At 62.0% G+C, this 20,082-nt stretch overlaps 7 protein-coding genes across 7 annotated transcripts; 3 read left to right on the top strand and 4 right to left on the bottom strand.

Annotated features, from left to right (window-relative positions):
• Positions 1 to 710: 710 nt before the first annotated feature.
• Positions 711 to 1,851, top strand: MNEG_2084 (hypothetical protein; the record flags this gene model as incomplete). Its single annotated transcript, XM_014049442.1, has 2 exons — positions 711 to 1,247; positions 1,414 to 1,851. 2 exons carry the CDS (start codon positions 711 to 713, stop codon positions 1,849 to 1,851), a joined length of 975 nt encoding a protein of 324 aa, XP_013904896.1.
• A 2,166-nt stretch (positions 1,852 to 4,017) lies between these two features.
• MNEG_2083 (hypothetical protein) lies at positions 4,018 to 6,665 on the bottom strand (the record flags this gene model as incomplete). Its single annotated transcript, XM_014049441.1, has 7 exons — positions 4,018 to 4,096; positions 4,524 to 4,619; positions 4,839 to 4,864; positions 5,140 to 5,244; positions 5,615 to 5,801; positions 6,042 to 6,226; positions 6,591 to 6,665. 7 exons carry the CDS (start codon positions 6,663 to 6,665, stop codon positions 4,018 to 4,020), a joined length of 753 nt encoding a protein of 250 aa, XP_013904895.1.
• Positions 6,666 to 7,774: 1,109 nt separating this feature from the next.
• MNEG_2082 (Protein COQ10 B) lies at positions 7,775 to 8,822 on the bottom strand (the record flags this gene model as incomplete). The annotated part of the gene is made up of 2 exons (XM_014049440.1): positions 7,775 to 8,321; positions 8,569 to 8,822. The coding sequence occupies 2 exons, from the start codon at positions 8,820 to 8,822 to the stop codon at positions 7,775 to 7,777; spliced, it is 801 nt and encodes a 266-aa protein (XP_013904894.1).
• A 1,453-nt stretch (positions 8,823 to 10,275) lies between these two features.
• On the bottom strand, positions 10,276 to 13,554 carry MNEG_2081 (peptidase M50; the record flags this gene model as incomplete). The annotated part of the gene is made up of 9 exons (XM_014049439.1): positions 10,276 to 10,543; positions 10,742 to 10,935; positions 11,128 to 11,511; positions 11,658 to 11,771; positions 11,953 to 12,066; positions 12,482 to 12,637; positions 12,962 to 13,117; positions 13,265 to 13,319; positions 13,460 to 13,554. 9 exons carry the CDS (start codon positions 13,552 to 13,554, stop codon positions 10,276 to 10,278), a joined length of 1,536 nt encoding a protein of 511 aa, XP_013904893.1.
• Positions 13,555 to 16,388: 2,834 nt separating this feature from the next.
• Positions 16,389 to 17,053, top strand: MNEG_2080 (hypothetical protein; the record flags this gene model as incomplete). The annotated part of the gene is made up of 2 exons (XM_014049438.1): positions 16,389 to 16,700; positions 16,868 to 17,053. The coding sequence occupies 2 exons, from the start codon at positions 16,389 to 16,391 to the stop codon at positions 17,051 to 17,053; spliced, it is 498 nt and encodes a 165-aa protein (XP_013904892.1).
• An 844-nt stretch (positions 17,054 to 17,897) lies between these two features.
• MNEG_2079 (hypothetical protein) lies at positions 17,898 to 19,352 on the top strand (the record flags this gene model as incomplete). Its single annotated transcript, XM_014049437.1, has 1 exon — positions 17,898 to 19,352. One exon carries the CDS (start codon positions 17,898 to 17,900, stop codon positions 19,350 to 19,352), a length of 1,455 nt encoding a protein of 484 aa, XP_013904891.1.
• Positions 19,353 to 19,799: 447 nt separating this feature from the next.
• On the bottom strand, positions 19,800 to 20,069 carry MNEG_2078 (hypothetical protein; the record flags this gene model as incomplete). The annotated part of the gene is made up of 1 exon (XM_014049436.1): positions 19,800 to 20,069. A coding segment is annotated over one exon (270 nt), but the record flags the coding sequence as incomplete, so codon positions are not given.
• Between the last annotated feature and the right edge of the window lie 13 nt (positions 20,070 to 20,082).

The following is a 20,082-nucleotide window of genomic DNA, read 5'->3' as shown; positions in this document are numbered from 1 at the left end:
GCGTATGTGGAACCTTTGCGGGCTTGAGCGCCACCTGGTACCCGCCTCAGGCAGCACGAGCATGCACGCACGTCCATCGAGGGGTGTGGGGCCGCTCCCGCCCCCAGCCTCCACATCCAGGCTAAGGGCGGTGTCAACGGCCTAACCGAACGCCTTAACGCGGATTGATAAGGCGGTCCGGGCTTCGTTTTGACCTTGCTCGTTTCGTTTTTGAAGCAAACCACCACTTGCGCGGTCGGGTGGACGTGGACTTCTTGAACCCACCCGTGTATATGTCTTGCGCTCGGCTAGGGGTTTGGCCCATGAAGATGTTGAGCAGCATTGGACGGTACATCACCTTGATATCATCAGAGGAGCTGGACCGGCCGAGCAGGCGGAGAACCTCTCCAGGTGGCGTACAAAGCGCGGTCTGATCCTCATTTTCAAAATCCCTGACCATATAGTACTGCCCAGTGCGCGCCTAGCGAGATCAAGACACCCGAGTGCCTGAGCTGACACAGCTTGTTTGTGCCACCCCGCGGGCCAGCACCCAGCGTAGCCGCGTCATGACTCGGACTCAACGCAACGACGCCGGTGGGATTGCACATCGGTTGACCGCTGCTCTGCTTGCGGGAAGCGCGGGCCCTTCAAAACATGCCGGACGTTCGCCGTGCGTGCGCGCAGGTGTTTTGGGCGACGGCGACGATGCTTGGGTGTTTTGTGACGAAGCGATGGGCGAGGCTGAGCAGGCCGCGGTCCTCCCGGCGCCCACACACGATGACAACGGCAATCGCGACGGCGCGGGCGCAGCACGCGCGGCACGTGCCACACCGCCGTCGCCGCGCAGCACGCTTAGTTACGAGGCCATATCGCCCTCATGCAGCTGGCAAGACGGTCTCAATGAGGCTGCTGCTCCTGGGGCCAGCAGCGCTGTCGATACAAGCCACCTGCTCGCCCGCTTCTTCAGCCCGTCCGGCGCAGCCGTCCCGCCCTCGACAGACGCAGCGAGCAGTGATGCAGCCGTCTTTCTGGGGCCGCCATCCGCTACATCCGTGCATGAGGCCCAGGGCGAGGGCTCTGAGCTGAACTTGCAGCTGGCCCTGGCGCCGGCCGCGTCCGGCGAGCCAGGGCACAGCTGTGTGCGGGTGGTCATGTCTAAGGACGATGACAGTGCACAACCGGCGGGCGGTGATGTTACCATGGCAGACGCTTACGCTGGGGCAGAGCAGGAGGGGCGCATCAGCGAGGCGCTCGTCGGGGGCTTACCGGTGAGCTTGGGGCAAGGACCTCGGAGAGCGAGGCGGCGGGAGACGAGCTTTGTGTGTGTGCTGGGCCGGTATCTGATGTGCAGCAAGGACTTTGCCTGCAGCTCCAAAAATTCAAACGCGCCGCCGCAGCCAATCGATCTCAACTTGCCGTCCCGCTCCCCTGCAGGACACCCTGTGCCGCGCCCCCGCGTCACCCGGCATCAGCAGCAGCAGCGCCGACGACTCCTCGAGCTCTGCGGGGAGCGACTACAGCGCGCCGCTCCCCGCGTCGCGTAGGGGTCTGGGCCCGAGCCCCCACCTGCGCGTGCTCAACTGGCTCGTCCCAGGCCTGCTCTTCCTCGTCATCGGCCACATCGCATCCCACGTGTCCAGCGACGGCGCCGCCGGCGCCGCGGACTGGAGCGGCTCGCGCCCCGGCAGCCCCGTGTTTGGCACGCTGCACAGCGGGCCGCCCATCGTTGTCGGCGCGTGTGGTGCGCAGGGAGCCGAGGCCGTGCAGCTGGTGTTTGCGAATTACGCCGGCTGCGCGGCCCCGCGTGGTGGTGGCTGCTGCTCCGGCGACTGGAGCACTGGCAGCAGCTGGAGCGACGGCTACAGCTCGTGAGCGGGTGTGCGAGGCGACATTCCCACCTGGCGGGGCTGACCCCCAAGAGCTGCGCGCGGGCGCCGCAGGCACACCGCCACACAACCCCGCTGTCCCTCTCTGTCGAGAGACAGCAGAGAACCACGTGCGGGCGCTCTGCGCTGGGCCGTTGTCAGGGCTGGCGGCCATTCACAGGGCGATAGGATGGAGTGTCGCCCTGATTGTGCTGGTTGATGAGAGGACATTTTTGGAATGCATCGGGGTGGTCTCTCGCTGCCCCTGCCCTGTCTTAGGTGCCTGCCTTGAGGCGCCCCAATTGCAGGCGCGCCACCCGACCCTGGCAACGGGGCCTGGATAGGCAGCGTGCAAAGATTGGCCAGTGCGAGGCGTGGTATTACTGGTACTGCTGGCTGTTGCACACCACTCAGGACTGCCGCAGCAACCCTGTGCGCCCTGTGGCCGCTGCGTGCAGGGCTGGCGGGGCTTGTTTTGCTTGTTTTGCTGTGCCCTGCCATCACCTCTTGGCACGAATGCCGCCTGTACCCTAACATTTCGCTTGTTTTGCCTTGAAGCGCTTTGTACCGTATGATCTATCGCCCTCTTCTGTCACATTTTGTACCGGTGTCTCACCACCCTCCTGCCGTCGCACCTTGAATCAAAGCAAGCGGCGGCCAACCCAGAGACATGTATCACCCCCCAAAGTCTGCGGCCTTGCCCTCACCCGGGCGCATACAAAGGCCGGGGCGTGGCCACACGATGTCGCGCCTGCTTGCCCTCCCATCCAGTTGCCAACACCGTCAAACCACCAGCCAGGCGCCCCCCTCACTCTGCATTCATAGCATGCGCTTGTTTAGCAATCTGGCATGCGCCCTCCACCAGAGGGTATACTCATGCTGCGCTATCGCCGGCATGTTGCGCAGCCAGGCACCCCTTGTTGTACCAACACACCATCGACCCCACCGGCCACCGTGGCGCGTGGCATACCACAGGGATGGAAGCGCACTCTGCTGCACTCATTTTCCGCACATCACGATGTGCACAGTACATGTGCGCCTGGCCAGCCAGGCCAGCGGTGTGAACAAATGCCGAACGGCGGCCAAGTTCCTGCCACCGCCTTGGCTAGGCTGTTCTTTTGGGGTTCCAGTGCCGCTGAGAGCACTCTAGGCCTGGGTGCGAGTCAGGCCTTGAGTTGTGCCTCAACGGCGGGGCCGCTACTCATCCAACCTCAACAGCGGCTTTACCCCTGCGCCGCCATCACGACACAAAACGATGGCGCCTGCTCCACCTCACTGCTCATACACCAGGACCGTCTGCGCAGCTCTCATGCATGCACATGCGGCCACGTTTGCTGTGCAGCATTCGCTGGGGGCAGTAGCTGCAGCGCGCAACACATTTGACACCAGCGCCCAAACTCCTGCTGTGGTCCCAGCGCCCGCAGCACGCGTCTAGCTTGAGGCAATGGCGGGGAAGGGGGATGCGGCCACGCATGATGGTCCCGGGTCCGCATTGCCACACAACAATCATGGTGCTGCTTCGATGATTTTCGTCCAGCTTCCCACCCGTTTTGCGAGTGCGCTGTGCTGCGCGTTGACGGCAGGCACCCGCCGCATAAGGTTACAGCCGGCTTGGGCTCTGCGCTCGCGTGTGCGATTGCAAGCCGAGTTGCAGGCCATGCATGTTTAATAATGCTACTTTGGGCGCCACCCTGCAGTGGGATCAGCCTGAACGGCGGCAGATATGCAAGTGCGTTCATAGGTTTCTCTGCGGTGCAAGCCCTTGGCAATAAAGCACATGGCTCGCTGCCGTGGATGTTCATGCTTTGGGTGCTGCGCGCTGTGTTGCACACCAGGACGTGGCATGCATCGTAATACAAATGACATACAGGGTGTCAGGCGTTAGCCCCTGTTGGTTGCTGAGCAGACAGATACAGCGTATGTCGACAGATAGATCCGCAACAGTGCATGTTGCGGTGTGCCGCAGCATTGAGCAGCAGGTGCGTCAGGCTGTGCTGGGCGAGCATCCAAGTCAGGGTAGGGATCCTGTCGGCGTACTATGGCATGAAACTATCGCAGGTTGCACACCCGCTTAGTCAAATTGGCATTTGGAGAAAGGTGCGTTCTCCACGGCTCACAATATCAGCGCGTTGCCAGTCTTGATGTTGCCGGTGCTGCCTGCGTCGCCCCCGTTCTACTTGCGTACGCCCCCCTCCCCGTGTGCCACCTCCCCGTCTGCCAGGTAGCCGACAACCTCCAGCTTGAAGTCATACCTGGTGAGGCGAAATCAGGGTGAGCAGAGAGTTGCTGGCTAGGTGAGGTCGCAGTTGGCAGCGCATGAAAAGGGGCTGGGGGCAGTCAGGGACAGACCGCACAGGCCGTGATGGCTCCAGCAGCTTGTTGTTGCGGCAGTCCACCAGAGGGTTGATGAGGCTTGTCGTGCTTGCCTTGACAAACGCACTACTGTACTACTTTTTTATGCGCAGCCATGAGACACCTGTAAACGATTTCGCTCATGTCTGCATTCTTAAGCAACGAACTCTCAAGAACTCAGCAGCAATAGCCCCTTTGATCGCAAAATGCGCGCATGTTTGCACACACACACACACACACACACACACACACACATGCGCGCGCGCGTGTATATGCACGCACAAACTCAAAAACACACATGCCCCAACGGCTGGCCGCGTTCCTCACTTGAGGGCTGTCTCCATGGCCAGGTCCTCGGCCCAGGCCACGTGGACCTCCTGGACGTCGTCAGGGCCCTCCACAGGAGGCAGGCTGGGGTCGTAGCTGCAGCGGGGCGCGCGCAGCAGCAAGGACCGGCAGCAGTTGCGCGCATGGGCTGGTGAAAAACAGCTGGGAGGGTGTTGTGTCGGGTCAGACAGAGCTGCAGTGCAGATATTCAGGCTGCAATGCTGTTGTGGCATCCAGCACCTGTCAGGCGTGCCAGGCCCCGCCACCCGCCGGCTTGATCCCCCCTGCCACCATCAACGCAGACGGGGCACTCACAGGACGGAACACATGAAGAGGACAGACTGCCATGAGGTGGGTGTGGGGGCAGGAAGGGAAGGTTGCAGCTGAGGAGCGGTTGCAGCGCAGGAGCCATGTGACGCTACCTCCAAGGGCCAGGTCAGCACCTGAAGGGCAGGGATTGCTGCGACCCGCAGCATGTAACACAAAAGCCAGCCAGTGTGGGGGGAGTGAAGGATACAGGGGATGCCTGGTCGTGCCTCCTCTCTCGGGTCAAACCGTCCCTGCACTCGCGGCCCCGTTCCCACCCAGCACAGCCCCGGCCCACAGCCAGCCCCACCTGTGTGCCGCTGAGCATCTTATAGATGGAGGAGAAGGGGTGGCCGCCTGGCGCCAATGCCCGCAGGACCTTGCGGCCACATGCATAGTAGGCAGGCAGGCGGCCCTGGGGGAGGGGTGGGAGTGCACACGCGGGCAGGGTGGCGGTGTACGTCAAATTGAGATGTGTACGCGGGCAACATGTCGATCACCAGCGTCAGAGCTGCAGGCCATGCCCACAACCCCGTGCCAAGCCATGTTGAGCGGGGGTCAAAGCGGCTGTCGCCCACAGCACATTGTCCTCCTGGTTACTACCTGCTTATTCTTTCTCCAACCTCATCATATTTGGTTGGCTGTCTAATACCCAGCCCAGATCCACCCATGTTGTGAAACACCTACCAACCTCGCTTGCTATGAATGCCCGAACTCCTTAAAGTGTGATCCCTCAACCCCTGACCCTCAACCCCCATCCCCTGCCTGCCCCCTACTCGCTTCACCTTGTGTTCCGCCAGCTGGGCCAGGGTGAAGAGGGGCAGCGCCTCCCCGTTGGATCGCGGCGCCTCGGGCGCCGTCAACCACTGCGCGCGCGGGCGGGCGGGGTTAAAAGGCTGCGCCTCGATGCGCGCGATCCAGGAGGGGGCGGCGCCAAAGTGGCGGAGGCCCTCTGTAATGATGCGGATGTACCTGGCGGCAGACGCACGGGTTGGGTGGCATGACATCAGGTGCTAATGGTGCTGCAGGCAAACTGTTGTGTTGTCCCGGGCAGTGCAGACCATGCACGGCGAGCAGTCAGGAGGCACAATCAAGGCAAGCCGGCTCACCCCTGAGGATCTGTTTGGCAGCGTGCTGCCGCGGCATCAGGCAGCAGAGCCGTCGCGCGATGCTCAAACGCCTGGCGCATACATTTGGCGCGCGCGCACCCACCGTTCTGAGGGCAGCTCCAGGGTTGACTGCCCACGCTCTTCCAGGTGGCGCTTGTGCGCCGCGATCGTCTCAAGCGGCACGATGAAGGCGCGCGCCTGGACTGGGGGGGCTGAGTCGTCGTAGGGGCGGCAGGTAACGAGAGTGTAGTTGTAGACTGACTCTATCTTGGCCAGCACCTCAAACATCTGTTGGGGTGGGCGGGTAGGGTGGAACAAGGCTTCCGCGGGGTCGATATGGGGTCAGGTGGGCATGAGAGTTGATGCAGCAGCCGTCAAGGCAGGGGGGGCGCGTCGTCATTTCAGCAGTGGCGCCGAGGCATGACCGGGAGCATCAGGCTGCGGCTGCCGCTGGGCGGCATGTGGGGGCAGCAGCACGTTTGCAACGCGAGCTACAACCGGCCCAGTTTGGATGCGGGGCAGGGCGTGGTTGAGCCCCCCTACCAGCCCAAAAATAGTTGAATTCTTACGCCGCCATCCCTTGCCTCCTCACAAACCACCACCACCTCGCACCCCCTCCCACTGCCAGCCCTGCCCTGAGCTGCAGACCGACCTGGGGTGTGACGAGGTGCGCCACGCCGTGCATCACCGCCCCCTCCCGCGCCGCTATGTTGGCCATCCCGTTCATGGAAAACTCCTGGAGGTGGATTATGACCGTCAGGCCCAGGGTGTTGTGGGGCGAGGGCGTGCCGGCTGGTGGCGTGGTGCAGGCACTGCAGAGGCTTGGTTCCCAAGTGTGTTCCCTGGCCCACCACCACCAGATTCGTTCTCGCGGATGACAAGCCACGGCCCCACGATTCCCAGATGTGAGCAGCTCAGGGCTCCAGAAAGGTGTCCAGGGCGGCCGATATTGCAGCAGCCCCGCACGATGATTCCTAGTGTCCTGTCAGCGAGGGCTAGTTTACCAGGTCAAATCCCTCCAATGTGATGGGCATGGACTTGCTGGGCAGCACGCCGCGGCGTTTCAGCGACACAGGGTTCACCATAGACCCCTGGCAGATGGTGTGAGGACAAGAAAGCCGGGGGCGCGTGTTGGCAAGCGCTGCTGGGCGTGCCCGAGGCGCGATGTGCCGGAGGCGCCTCCGCGGGCGGGCAGTAGTTGGTTGGGCCAGGGCAGAGTCCCTAAAGAGACAATCTGTGAAATCCTTTTGCCTCACGTAGCCAAGGTACCAAACGAGCTCCTCCGGTCCCGCGCCTTGCTCCATTACAGCCGCGCTGGTGTCCGCATCGTGCGCCATGACAAGGGCTTGAGCTAATATTGTATGTTGGGAACAACATACCTTACAACGTCTTCACTGCATCATGTGGGGCATGCGATGTGGATCGGCGGTGTGCGGTTCGTCATGTGACGAAGCGCCACTACGGACCAGCTCGAGCTGGCAGGCTGACAGGACGCTGCTGGACTTCACGCGGTACCTGTAGGCCATGATAGACACGACTGCGGAAACAAACTCGCACCAGTGTGCACTGCAGGCATGGGCTGGCCTCCGCTGGCGTTCTGGCTGAGGTGGGTTCAAAGGGCGCATCACTGGGACTGCGCGGACTCCGTTGACGGAGACCTTGTTGGTCTGGCAGGCCAACGGTACATCAAACACCGGTAAATGCAGGGTTACACCTGTATTCAAGGTACGTCCATTGCGGTTATCCAGAAAGCTAAGTCAAAATCACGTTCAAAATATGAAAGAATGCAACGCAGAGAAAGAAGTCATCGAGTCTTGGCTTGCAAAAAAGGAGGCTTCACGGGCCTTCGACACCGCTGTTAGGCGGTGCCTGAAGCGCCGGCCGCTGCTGCCTCGCCTGTGGTGCGCCACCGCCTCCCCGAGGCCCCAGGGGCTCCAGCCGGTCGCCCGCGTACGGCTGCTGATGCAGAATCTGCGATCGCGCATGATGCTGCTGCTGCTGCTGCTGCTGCTGCTGGATGTGCTGCCGCTGCTGGTAGTGGGGCAGGTGGTCACCGCCAGCCCCCACGCCCGCGCCGGCTGGCTGCCGCCGCGCGCCGGCACCAGCCCCGCCTGTGGCCAGCGTCGAGGGCCCGTAGAGCTGCGCGCAGCGCCCCTCAAAGGCCCCCATCATGCGCCGCACCACCTGGTCGAAGAAGAGGTCCGCCACGTGGCGGTACAGCGCCGACCTGAACGCAAAATCGACCTTGAAGACGAGCCAGGTGGTGCCCGGCTGCGGCCCCGGGCGCAGCACCCAGGTGGACTCGAGGTGGTCAAACAGGCTGCTGTCGTCGACGCTGCTGTGGACGCGGTGCGGCCGCTGCATTGTGACCTTGCTGGTGTACCTGGTGAGGTGGGTTTTGGTAGAGCGATGGCGATGAGCGCTGGCACAACAACCGCCTGGAGCATGCAGGGAGCAGTCTCAATGACCAGTTTGGCCAAGATGCTGGTGAAACGCTGCAAAGCACCAAGCATGTGCTCACACTACCTTTGTCTGCAAGCCCCATGTGCTGCGTGAATTGCGCCATCCAGGGCGAGCTGCGCCGACCCCTGACGTGCACCACCAGTGCTGGGCACCCCCAAGCAACTCACCGTTCATTGAACACCTGGAACCCAACCTCCAGCTCGGCCTCCATGTAGCCCCCATCCTTGCGGGGCCGGTCTACCAGCACCCTGGACTTGGCGCACCACGGCACAAACTGGGAATACTGGTCGACGGCAGACACCACAGTGTACAGCTGCTCGGGAGACCAGCTGTGGGGAGACGCAGGAAGGGCGAGGACCACGTCGGACGCTGTGCAGCCAGCGCCGGCAGCAACAGGCACTGCTTGCCTATGCCAGGGCATGCCGCCAGCAAGGCAGAGGCAATCGCCACCTGGCGCTCTGATTGAATGACCACAGCGACGACTCCTCGGCTGCTAGGACACGTTGTTGTCAAGCGCGGCTCACCCAAGAAGACGTCGCTCGTTGTACGTCTTGCTGGGCTCTTCCACGAGGCCGCCAAGAAAGTGGCGCACGCTTGCCGGGCTGCCAGGCAACTGCTGCAGCAGCAGCGACGCGCCGCTTGTGTGTGCCGCCCAAGGCGCGGCGTGCGCATGCCACTGAAGTTGCGGCGCCGGCTTCGTGGCGCCGCAAACACATACTGGTAATTCCCAGGCACCTCTCAAGTGGCTCCAGGCTGCTGGGGCCAGGCGTGCAGCTACCGATCTAGACAGCATCTCGCGCCCCTGTCTGAAATTTTGTCGCTTGTGCCACACAAACTTCTCCTCAGTCTCACGACACCCCGGACGAGGGGCTGCTGTTGTAGGAGCTGTGCTGCGAGATTGTCGGAGATGTTGAACAACTCAGCGTTCACATGAAATGCTTGATACCGACTGCCACTATTGAAGGAAGGTCTTCAGCGTGGTGGCCCAGCCGCTTCACATGCGAGCGCTGTCACCAGCCGCCATTGCACTTGAGCGGCGCATCAGCATGACAACGAGATTTGCGCTGGTCGCATGCAAGCATGTGACGCACTCACGTTGGTTGATTTCTGCCAGGCTACCGTGTGTGGATCACATGCTTGCATGCGGCCAACTTATCGTGGCAGCTGCAGACACCTTCCGCGCAGTGCGGTCAACACCGTTTGACATTGAACATGCAGCACTCTGAGGCAGTTCGTTTGCATCTTAGGGAGCCCTGAACAGGATGCACCTACACCATACTGTCCCGTATGCTTGTGACCGTGCCCCATCTATTGGGCAACCTGCGAGCGAGGAGGGCTGCAATACATCATAGTATAGTGGCCTATGTGGGCATCACTCAAGCCCACCAATGTGGCTGTCAAACGGGTGAAACATTCACCAAGGGCAGCGCAAGGGTGAGTGCCAGATTCAGGGTTTGACCAGCCGCACTACGCTTCCTCGCACAAGAGTGTTCCAGGGCAGCACACGAGACCAAGGTGGAACATACAGCATCAAGGGGATCTTTGGTGGCGGTCCTACCCGGTTGATTGTGTGCTTTTTACTCCCAGAGGCTGCCGCAAACGCGGCTGCGTCTACGACCGGTGATGCCTTGCCGCGTGTCCTTACGCTATTGTGTATGAACGCCAGGCTGCTGCTGCTACTGCTTGGCGCTGCGTTCGACCCTGCTCTTCCAAATGGGTTGCATACGAAAGCAGCTGCGGCCGTGCTTTTGCTGGCAGCTGGCTTGACAAAGTCCCTCAACCTACCAACAGCTGCTGGCAGATGAGCGGTGCGTTACACTGCTGCATTGTGCCGGCATGCACACACTCTGCACCTTTCAAGCATCCCCAGCTGATCAGAACAGCGTGGGCGTCCCCATGTCGCGCCAGGCCAGGATCAGGTCCACGGGCAGAGGGGGCAGCACCAGCAGCGGCAGCGCCATCAGAGCGTATGCCAGCCGCCGCTGGCCCTGGTCCTCCGGTGGCGCGACCTCCTGCTGGCAGGGCAGGGCGGGGCCGCGCTGCAGGGCCAGCAGGAAGAGGATCCAGTAGAAGGCCAGGGTGGAGTTGAAGGAGGTGATGGCCAGCGCCGCGATGGTCAGCACGCCCAGCGCGGTGTAGCCCCTGCGATGGATGGTGGCGCGTGTTGCGGGGTTTGATGCGGACAGCACTGTGTGGCTGGACGGAGGGAGGCGCATGCGTAGGTGTAACCACCAGTGAAATTGAGTATTTGGTGCATGGTAGAGGCTGGCAGGCAGGGGCTACGCAAGGCGCCCGCTGGGAATGGGTTGGGGCTGCTTCGAAGCAAGCGTCGTTGCAGACAAGGATCGGCTGCCACCCTGCTTGGTTGTGCCGTCTGCCGTTGATGAACCTCGCAGGCGCGTGACATCAGCGTGCCTGCGGCCGAAGAGCGCCAGCGCCATGCGCCCGCCGTCCAGCTCGCCGGCAGGCAGGCAATTGAGGGCGTTGACGACCAGCCCAGCCCAGCCCGCCACCAACAGGGAGCTCACGCGGACCTTACACACACAGGGCACATGAGATGGGCAGAGGGGAGCGCGAAATTGACGCAGAGAAGCAGGTCACCAGCCAGGATGCCGCTGCGGGTGCATACCGGATGCAATACTGTAGCGGCCAAACCACACCACCCAGCGCGCGCGCTTTCCCATGCAGTACAAGCCCCCTGCCAGCAAACAGTGTGCTGAGCCCACCTCTGGGTTGGCCAGAGCGTCGCCCAACGCCGCCTGCACCATCAGCCCGATGCTCCAGCTGTCCGCGAACGCGGCGCTGTCAACGGTGACGTCACCAAGCCCCGCGCTGCTGAGCCCCAAGCCCGCCAGCACCAGCCCCAGGCTGGCCGCTGTGCCCACGGCCGGCCCCGAGGCGGCGACGTCCAGCAGTGCAGTCCTGTCCCGCACAAACCCTCGGAACCTCGTGAGGCCGCCGAAGGATCCGAGGAAGCCGAAGCCAGCCGGGACAATGAGGGGCAGGTACAGGCTTACGCCCTGGCGGCCGGCGGCCCAGCGGTGGCCCCACTCATGGGCGCCGAGCGTAAACCAGAAGGCGCCTGCCAGCGGTAGAGCATCGGTTATATCCTGGGTTCAATCGCAACGGGGTGCAATTTGGGGCGGTTAGGGTTGCTAGAAATGAATGGTCGTCCAATGCTTGATTGCTGTGCAAGTAAAAGCGTCACAACGGATGAACATACGGTTCTAGATCATTGGAGAGCTCCACTGTCTACCTTGAGCGAGATTGCCGTGCGGAAGGGGTCAATCAGGAATTGCAGCAGCGGGACCCCTGCACTGTTGAGGGTCGTGACGGTCGTCAAGATCCCAAATGACACCGCCAGCCAGATCTGCAAGGAGCGGCGGTGGGACAATGTGATTCAGGGGGCGTCAGCAAGTAAGCGGGGAAGACAGACGAGGGCAGTGTGTAGGGCTCAACTTTCCGCACCAGCACCCGGGCCCTCCCCTGAAGGTCACCCCAGCGGTCACTTTGATCAACCACACCGCCACATGCTTGTGGGCAACGCGCACCTCCGTGAACCTGCTGATCTGGCCCTCCCGCGCAGTGCTGGGCAGCACCACGGCTGTGGGCTTCTCGTCCTTGTCCTCCAGCAGGAAGATCTGCCAGTCATCGCCCAGCTCAGCCTGGTCATAAAAAGAGATTGGGCATGTGCACAGTCATGGCTGTGTGTGCATGTGCCGTGTGTATTTGCAAGCACGTGCATGTGTGTGTGTGTGTGTGTGTGTGCGTGTGTGTGTGTGTGTGTGTGTGTGTGTGTGTGTGTGTGTGTTTGTGTGTGTGTGTGTGTGTGTGTGTGTGTGTGTGTGTGTGCAATTGAGTGCCGGGCACGCGGTCTCGGGGGCCAGGCATATCAGTGAAGTTCATAAGTTTGACATGGGCAGGGTGAGCAAGCAATCTGTGTCCCTTTACCCCCCCTCCCCTTTGATCCCGCAGCCCATCAAGAACCAAACAAGTCAACGTCGTGATCACCCACACGCCTTCCATCCCGATAGCCCAGCATCCACCTCCCCGTTTTCCTGCCCAGCCCCAGCCTCCTACCCGGAGCTTGTCCTTCATTTTGGCGTAGCCCGCTGCCGGGTCCTTGGCCCGCAGGTTGCCCTTGAACACCACCCCGCTCTCCTGGTAGTTGTCAACGCTCGTGACCCACAGCGTGTCGTAGCCAAACACACTGTACCGCAGCTTCTCAATCACCTCCTGCAAGTGATCAAGTGGGCGCATGCACATGCGTTTGTATGGTGTGCACCTCACCTCAGATCGTGACCATATGGCATGTACGTCGCAGTGCCCTCTTGGTTCTCCCATAGTGTTGGGTATCCTTGGTTCTGCTTGCTAATAATCCGACCAACACAGCCTGGCACATGCTGTTCTGTGGCATTGTGAGGCACCGTCACCATGCATCATCCTGCTATGCCTGAAATGTGCAACGTAGGGACCATCCGGTTGCCGATGTTGCCCCCCCCCTCCCCCGCAGTGACCCCGTCCAGCCGGAAGGCGTCGGCGCCTGCTGACTCCCGCCACCCTGCCTGCCTTGGGGATCTGCAGGTCGCCGCGCTCAGAGCCTGCAATCTTCTGTTCCCCCATGCCGGAGCCCTCGGGACTGTCGCCGCCATTCGGGGAGGCCGGGTCGGCCGCGGGACGGCTGGTGCTGGTGCTCGGGGTACCGGGCGGCTCGTCCTGCGGCGACAGCATGACATAGCATTTCAAAATTCGATGCGGTGACACGAGTGATATTGGTAGTTTGCCGACTGTTCAATCGCTGGGATCATCCTGTTGTACAGTGACGCCACAAACTATGGCGCCACTACCGGTAAGTGGGCGCACCTCCGAGCCGGCGCGGCACCGTGTGAGGCGCTGCTGCTGCTGCCGCCGGAGGTGCCTGTCAGTGCTGCTCAACACGGCTGTTTGGGGCCGGAGGCGCCTGCACAGCGAGGTGTGGCCAGATCCTTTCAGTATGCATGGCTGAAGGACGCCGCAGTGGCACAACGGCAAGCCTTGACAGCCCGCTTCACCACGGACCTGAGTGCTGCCTTGAACATTGTCGGGGTGGTGCTGCCGCTACCCACACCCATGGGCCCCTGCAAGCCGCTGCGGCAGCGACCAACGGTCGACATCATGGTAGATTATTAGTGCTACTTTGCAAGCTAGCGCGACTTGTTCATGCCCGAACCGTCTCGTAGCCAGTGTTTGATGTTTGAGCGGAGTGCGCACGACAAGATCTGGGTCAACGGCGTGGCTTGAAAGATTATTTGATTCTGTGTGCGCCGTTGCAAGAGCTTTGTGCTTATGTGTCAGCCATCAGATCGCACTCCGTGTCACCCGCGTTTCAGCCAGCCAGCTTTTCGTCGCCTTCCAGGGCTGTTCACGCGCAGGCACGTGTCAGCTATGTCCACTAGCTGCTCTGGGCTAATACGTAACTATGTAGCCTGCCTGCGAGACACGCCGTGTATGAAGGTGCGGCCGGTGCTGCTGCTGCCGCCGGGTGCGGTATTCCGACGTGAGGCGGGCCTGACATCAGCGTGCAAACAGTGCGTACCTTCGGTACACAGCACGTCCACGACCATTCCATATACCCTGCAGGAGCAAAATAAGAGCGCGACTGACTGCGCAGCGACGCGGCCAGAGGAGTGTGAATCGCTGCGGTATGCGCTGTTCGCCTGCCGCCGCGGCCAGGTTGACGCGCGGTCGCGGATACAGGGAAACAAGGGCTACTGACGTTTGACGCCATATCGCATAGTTACAATCAGCTGCATGGTGGTCGATGGCTTTCGTACCATCCCAGAATCTGGAGCAGTGGCACCTCGCAGGGCGCCAAGCCTGGTTGGCTGTGCTCGCGGCAACTCGTTTGTGGGTGTGCGTGGCAGCAGCACCAAGGGCAGGCATGCAGTTGCTGTCTCCACCGCCGCTGTGCTGGTCACAGCATGTTGCCGTTTGTCATCGGCTGCTCTGCGAGCAGCGGGTGAGCCTCGTGTTTTCCGTGGTCTTGAAGCTACTGCGGCGGTTGTGTCTGTTGGCATGGTGTGATGCATCCTGTCGTCGATGCCAGATCTAGCGTTTTGGAAGTATATGGGTTCTCTTTACCCCTGCGTCCTACGTGTGGGTGTCGCAAGTTGTAGCTCACTCCAGCAGGGCAGCCATATTATCGTAGTGCAGGGCATCAAGGCACCTGCACCTTGCACTTGCGGCATGTAATAGCATTTAGCGCTACTGTTCAGCTGATTGCCTTATCACATTTCATGGCATAGCCTCTTCAGCAGCACGCCAGACATTTTTCCAAAAGCGCAACGCGTATCTTGTGCGGGCTCATCGTACTTATCAGCATGCAGACATGTGGCTCTATCTGTTGTAGCATCACAGCTGGGCAAGGATACATTTCTGCGGCCAGAAATGTTACAGGTCGTACAACCGCCACACACACGCACTATTGACAACTTTGAAGTGCAGCAGGATCGCATGGCCGCACAAATGAACGGTGGAACGGCCTGACACTTCGCCATTGGCTTTGAACCAGCGTTGACCAAACAAGCACAAGTTTCTCAGCAGGAGAGCAGTGACATTACGGATTGCTTGTAATCAAACATGCGAGCAACAGCAAGACAAGACAGGAAGCTTGGATTGACACATGAGCGGCAAAGCAACATGAAACCGCAAGGGTGACGCAGGCCTGGCTCAAAGCAACGCTGCTACCGTACAGTATTGTGACGGCCCTTGCCTGCGGCTCGAAAGCCATATCTGTATGCATCCCGCGTAGAACATCTTGTGGAAAAGCACGTATCAAGCTTGTGCGCACACAACGGTTCAATACCGCGATCTGATGCAGTTCGTGCGACGCTGAGATAAGGTCATACTGTGATTAGTTTAAATCGTCAGCATGGTTGGCGTCTATTGTCCTGTCTTGTAGGAAATGCTGCACCTGCTGGCAAGGACCAGCTCAGAGGGTGCAGCACGCGCCGCTTGCTGCACGCTTGAATCGGCGCCAACACAGCAGCGGCCATGGCGGCAATAGACTTCTTCGGCTACCTGTTGGTGGCGGTGGGACCTGGCGCGGCGTTCTACGGCGTTTTCATAGCGCCGAAGTCCTTTGTAGTTCTGCTGAGCATCTTCAGGTCGGCGCCAGCACGATGTATGTGCCCCGCTTTGCCCGGGCCGCCGCTGCCAAGCCCGCAACCCACAGCGCAGCAGCTTGCAGGAATGGTTGAAGCAGCAATTGTTTTACATGTTGTGGGGTGAAGTGTCAGCCTGAATGACGTGGCTAGACGCATTGCATCGGCACAGCTTTCAGATGCAAGCCATGGTTGCGCGTCTCCAAAACCGTCTGCCCGGCATCTTCCGCCTACATCCGCGGCTGGCTCTCATTCCACAGTGCATTCTGGTGGTTGGTAGTCCTTCTATTCACATCTGCCATATTCAGAGGTCCGGGCTGGGGCACCAGTGCCTGGATGTGCGTAGCTGTTGCCTGTAGTTCACTGAAGGCCTTCCACCTTGAAGGTGGCAGTCGGTCCATTTTCAAAAAAGTTAGAATCCACCTGGCAAGCATGCGCGCTTACACATCAAGATTGCGTGCCTTCCCTTTTTCGCCACCCCCACTTCCCACTCACCACCAGGCTTTGAGCCGCTGGCAGCCACACCGAGTGCATATGCTGGTGTGGTGTTGGCAGCGGTGGCCATCGAGGAGGCGGCACGCGTCGGCGTCTGGCGCATGCATGAGTGGGTGTACGGTTTCTATGCGATTAGTGATGCACCAGCCAGCAGGGTTAGCAGCGGATAAGCTTCAGTCAGCGGGACTGCACTCCGCTGTTGACTTGAAAGCGCTGCCCACCTGCATTTGCGTGTGGGTAAGTTGGATCAGCCAGGCCACCCATTTCTTCTCTACTTGTTGTTTCACACGTGACCAGAAGCGCTCATCCAAACACCTGCTCCTAGGTGGCTGTGCCGCTCCCTAGAGGCGATGTCCCTGCGCAGCGGCCACGCATTCACCTACTCAGACCACCTGCACCTCGCGCTGGGATGGGGCGTCGGCCACGCCGCCTGCCACGCGCTGTTCTTCTTCGCGTCGCTGCTGCCCCTCACCACGGGTGACGGCTCGTACTACTCTGACAGCTGCCCGGGGATGAGCCTGTTCCTGGTCACCGCCCTCAACAGCCTGGGTACCAGCGCCACGCTGGTCGCCGCCATGGTGGTGGCACTGGACGGCTGGCGGCGGCGGGGCGCGGTCTGGATGGCGTACGCGCCCGCGGTGCACCTGGCATCGGCGCTGCTGGTGGGTTCAGGAGGGAACGGCTTGCGATGCCTGCTGTGGGTTGAGGCTGTGCGCCGCCCCTGGACTCGCCAAGCCAGGAACTAGCCCGGCCGTCCGCTGGCCACTCGCCAGCCGCCCTGTACACGCCTTGCCATTGTGAGCCTGTGCAAATCCCTTGCCTCGCACAGACACTTGGCAGCTTCAAGCCCGGGGGCTGCATGTTCGCTGTCCCATCAGTGTTGGCCTTGGGAGGCGCCAACGCGCTGTACGCTGCACAGACGGCGTGGCGCGGCGCGCCCGTAGCGTCCGCGGCCACAGCTCCGGAGGGGACGGTGGCACTACCGAGGACGCCCGAGGCGCGGCGAGACTTGTGACTGGCGCGGCGGCGGCGGGGCAAGTGATCCCCGCCGCCGCCTGGCAACACCACTGCAAGCAGCAGGGGAACGGGCATGCCCCTGGGTCTCGCAACGCGCTGCAGCTTGCATGACTGAACTCCCGTGATTCAGGACGCTGTGTAATGTTGACTGCACGGCATCCTTTTGACTTTTAATCTGGCTGGGAGGGCGAGGGGATCACAACCATGTAGAGGGGGTCAAATATTAGGCTTAGGAGTTGACTGGCAAACGGCAGTGCAAATGTCAGGTATCTACATTAATTTCGACAAACTGAGGACACCAGACTAGCAAGAAATCAACCCAAACTGCGTTGGGTTGCTGTTTGAACGCCCTTCTGCCAGGAACGAAACGGCAGAGGTGGCCGGGTGGTGGCTCCTCCTCTTGCACATCGCCGCGACACACCGTAGTCGTCCTATCTGACAGCTACGCCTGCAGCCGGCACGCTTATACGTATCAAAGGTCAAGTTTTGGGGCATTTCTCGAGCTGAATACCACAAACGGCGTCAGATCACCAACGATCTCGCCGCAATACGACCACGGACGACCCTTGGCGTATCTCACAATTTTGCACCTGACAACTTGCGCAGGTGTGGGGTCCCACAAATCGCCGCCTGCGTTTGCCCTGAGCGCTGCGCGTGCTCCGCGGCGCATCAGCCAGCTGCTGCGGACCTCCTCGCCTGGTGCAGGGCTGGACGTCGCTCGCGGAACTTGGGTCGTGCTCTTGCTCCCACACTCTGGCAGCCCTCAGTTCTCAGCCCTGCAGCCCAGAAGCCCAGCCGCAGCAACAGCAGTGGAGCGGGTGCGCAGCCGGCTGTCGTAGCCGATGGCGGCCCCCGGCCTGGGGGACGACCCCCTGGACGCGGCCTCCCTCGCCACCTATGCCCAGGAGGTGCGCCGCGCCATCGCCACAAAAGAGTCAGATCTGGCGCTGCTGCGCGAGGCCCGCAGCGGCGCCGCCCAGGTCGCCGGCCTGCTGGCCACCCTGCCTGGGAGGCTCCGCCACCCCGTCATGGTGCCGTTTGGCCGCCACGCCTTTTTCCCCGGGGAGCTGGTGCACACCAACGAGCTGACGGTGCACCTGGGGGGCCAGTACTACGCGGAAATGCCCGCGCCCGCCGCGCGCGACGCCGTGCAGCGGCGCGCCGCAGCGCTGGGCGAGGGCATCGAAAAGGCGGAGCAGCAGCTGCGGGCCCTGCGGGCGCGGCTTGACGTCTCCGCGACCGCACTCGGCGGCGGCGGAGCGGATAGTGCAAGCGCGGGCGGCGAAAGGGAGGAGGGCGGTGTGCCACTGATGGAGATCCGAGAGACGGAGGCGGAGGCAGAGGCGTGGCTGCAGCAGGCGCAGGGTGACGGCAGCAGTGCCTGCGGTGGAGCTGAAACAGGCACAAGGGGCAGCCGCAGCGGCGGCGTGCCGGGGGCAGAGCCGTCGCAATCAGCAGCAAATTCAAATCACCCAGCACCATTGTTGCCACCAGAATCAGCCACGACAACCAAGGCAGCAGTGGGCGCTGCAGATGCGGGTGAGGCGGACGACTTGTGGCAGGCGCTGATGAGGGCTGAGAGGGAGGCCGAGGAGCAGGACCTCAGTGAGGGGGAGGCGGAGCGGCGCGCACAGGGACTGCTGCGCGCGGCGCGTGGCAGGCGCAGGGAGACCCCTGGTGCAGGCAGTGGCGGGGAGCAACACGAGCCCGCCACCTCGGCGACTGCTACGACGGCGGCAGCGGTGCAACCATCAAGCGGCAGGCGTGTGAGCTTTTTGGACAATGAAGCAGCCGCCACAGACAGCGATGACGAGGACAGCGAAGAGCAACCGGTGCGGGCCAGTGCACGAGAGATGCCAGCACTCGCGCCTTTGCAGCAGGCGGGGGGCCCATCTGCACCATCGCAGCCACCGCAACAGCAGCCCAGTCCAAGCAGCTCAGCCCCACTGAGCAAAGTGGGCCCCAAATCCATCCTGAAGAAAGGGTTTTTGGGTAGCGGCGGCGCAGGCGGCACCAGCAGCAGCAGCGACGGCGCCAAGCCGCGCAGGGCGCCCAGCGCGGCGCAGGCGCAGGCTGCAGCGGCGGCGGCAGCCAGGGCTCGGCCCGCAGCCCCAGTGCGCGCCATGCCGGCAGTGATTGGAGCGGTAGTGGAGAGGCCGACGCCGGGCACCGGCACAGTCGCGGCTGCGACAAATGCTGGGTTGCCTGCAGCCACGGCCCCTCAGGGGCGCATGTCGCGCTTCAAGATGCAGCGCATGGGGCTGCAGCCCGACGATGAGGGCGAGGGTGCGGGGTAGCCCGCATATTTTTGCTGCTGCATGTGTGGTTCCTGCAATCTTGCGCATGTAAGGCCTGTGTTGCAGTCTGTGGGGATCATGCTAGGGTGGGTGCAGGGCCGGGCTGCAGGGTGCAGCTTTGTGTGAGTTGAGCAAACACGAACTGCTATCCTACAGCTGCTGGTGGGCTCCTCCGCTGCAGCATCCCAGTCATGTCTGCCACTGCGCTTCCCACTGGCACGGCCCTGTCCTCTGCCCCCCTTGGATAGAAAATGCTGTAGCACCAGAACAGCTACCGGATGCTGCAGCACCAGAACAGCTACAGCTGATGGTGTTACAAACGGAGCCACGGCCAGGACCACGCCAAGCGCGGTCCAGCCCATGCGATGGGCCGGCTCGTCATCGTTGCGAGGCCGCGCGACAGGCTCCCAAAAAATGCCAGCAGGACATTGCAAGGTCAGTCAACCCCTAGGTCAGCTGCGACCGCATGCCGGTGAGCCCGCCATACGGCACCGGCGTGTGCCGGTCGCTGCCCTCCCGGGGCACCCTGTCGTTGATGAGCACCGCCTGCAGGGCCAGCGATAGGTTCCCCGGCCGCCCGTCCGCAATGGGGTGGTCCTCGACCTGCGTGAGGGGCATGACGCCCTGGGTGGTGTTGACCAGGAACGCCTCCAGGGCGCCCTGCAGCTCCTCCAGAGAGATGGACCGCTGCTCAACACCCTTGAGGGGCAGGTCCTCCTCGTCGATGTTC

This window comes from Monoraphidium neglectum, assembly GCF_000611645.1.
Source record: "Monoraphidium neglectum strain SAG 48.87 unplaced genomic scaffold scaffold00226, whole genome shotgun sequence".
Taxonomy (NCBI): domain Eukaryota; kingdom Viridiplantae; phylum Chlorophyta; class Chlorophyceae; order Sphaeropleales; family Selenastraceae; genus Monoraphidium; species Monoraphidium neglectum.
The sequence above is the reverse complement of the archived record's forward strand: the minus strand, read 5'-3'. Positions and strand labels throughout refer to the sequence as shown.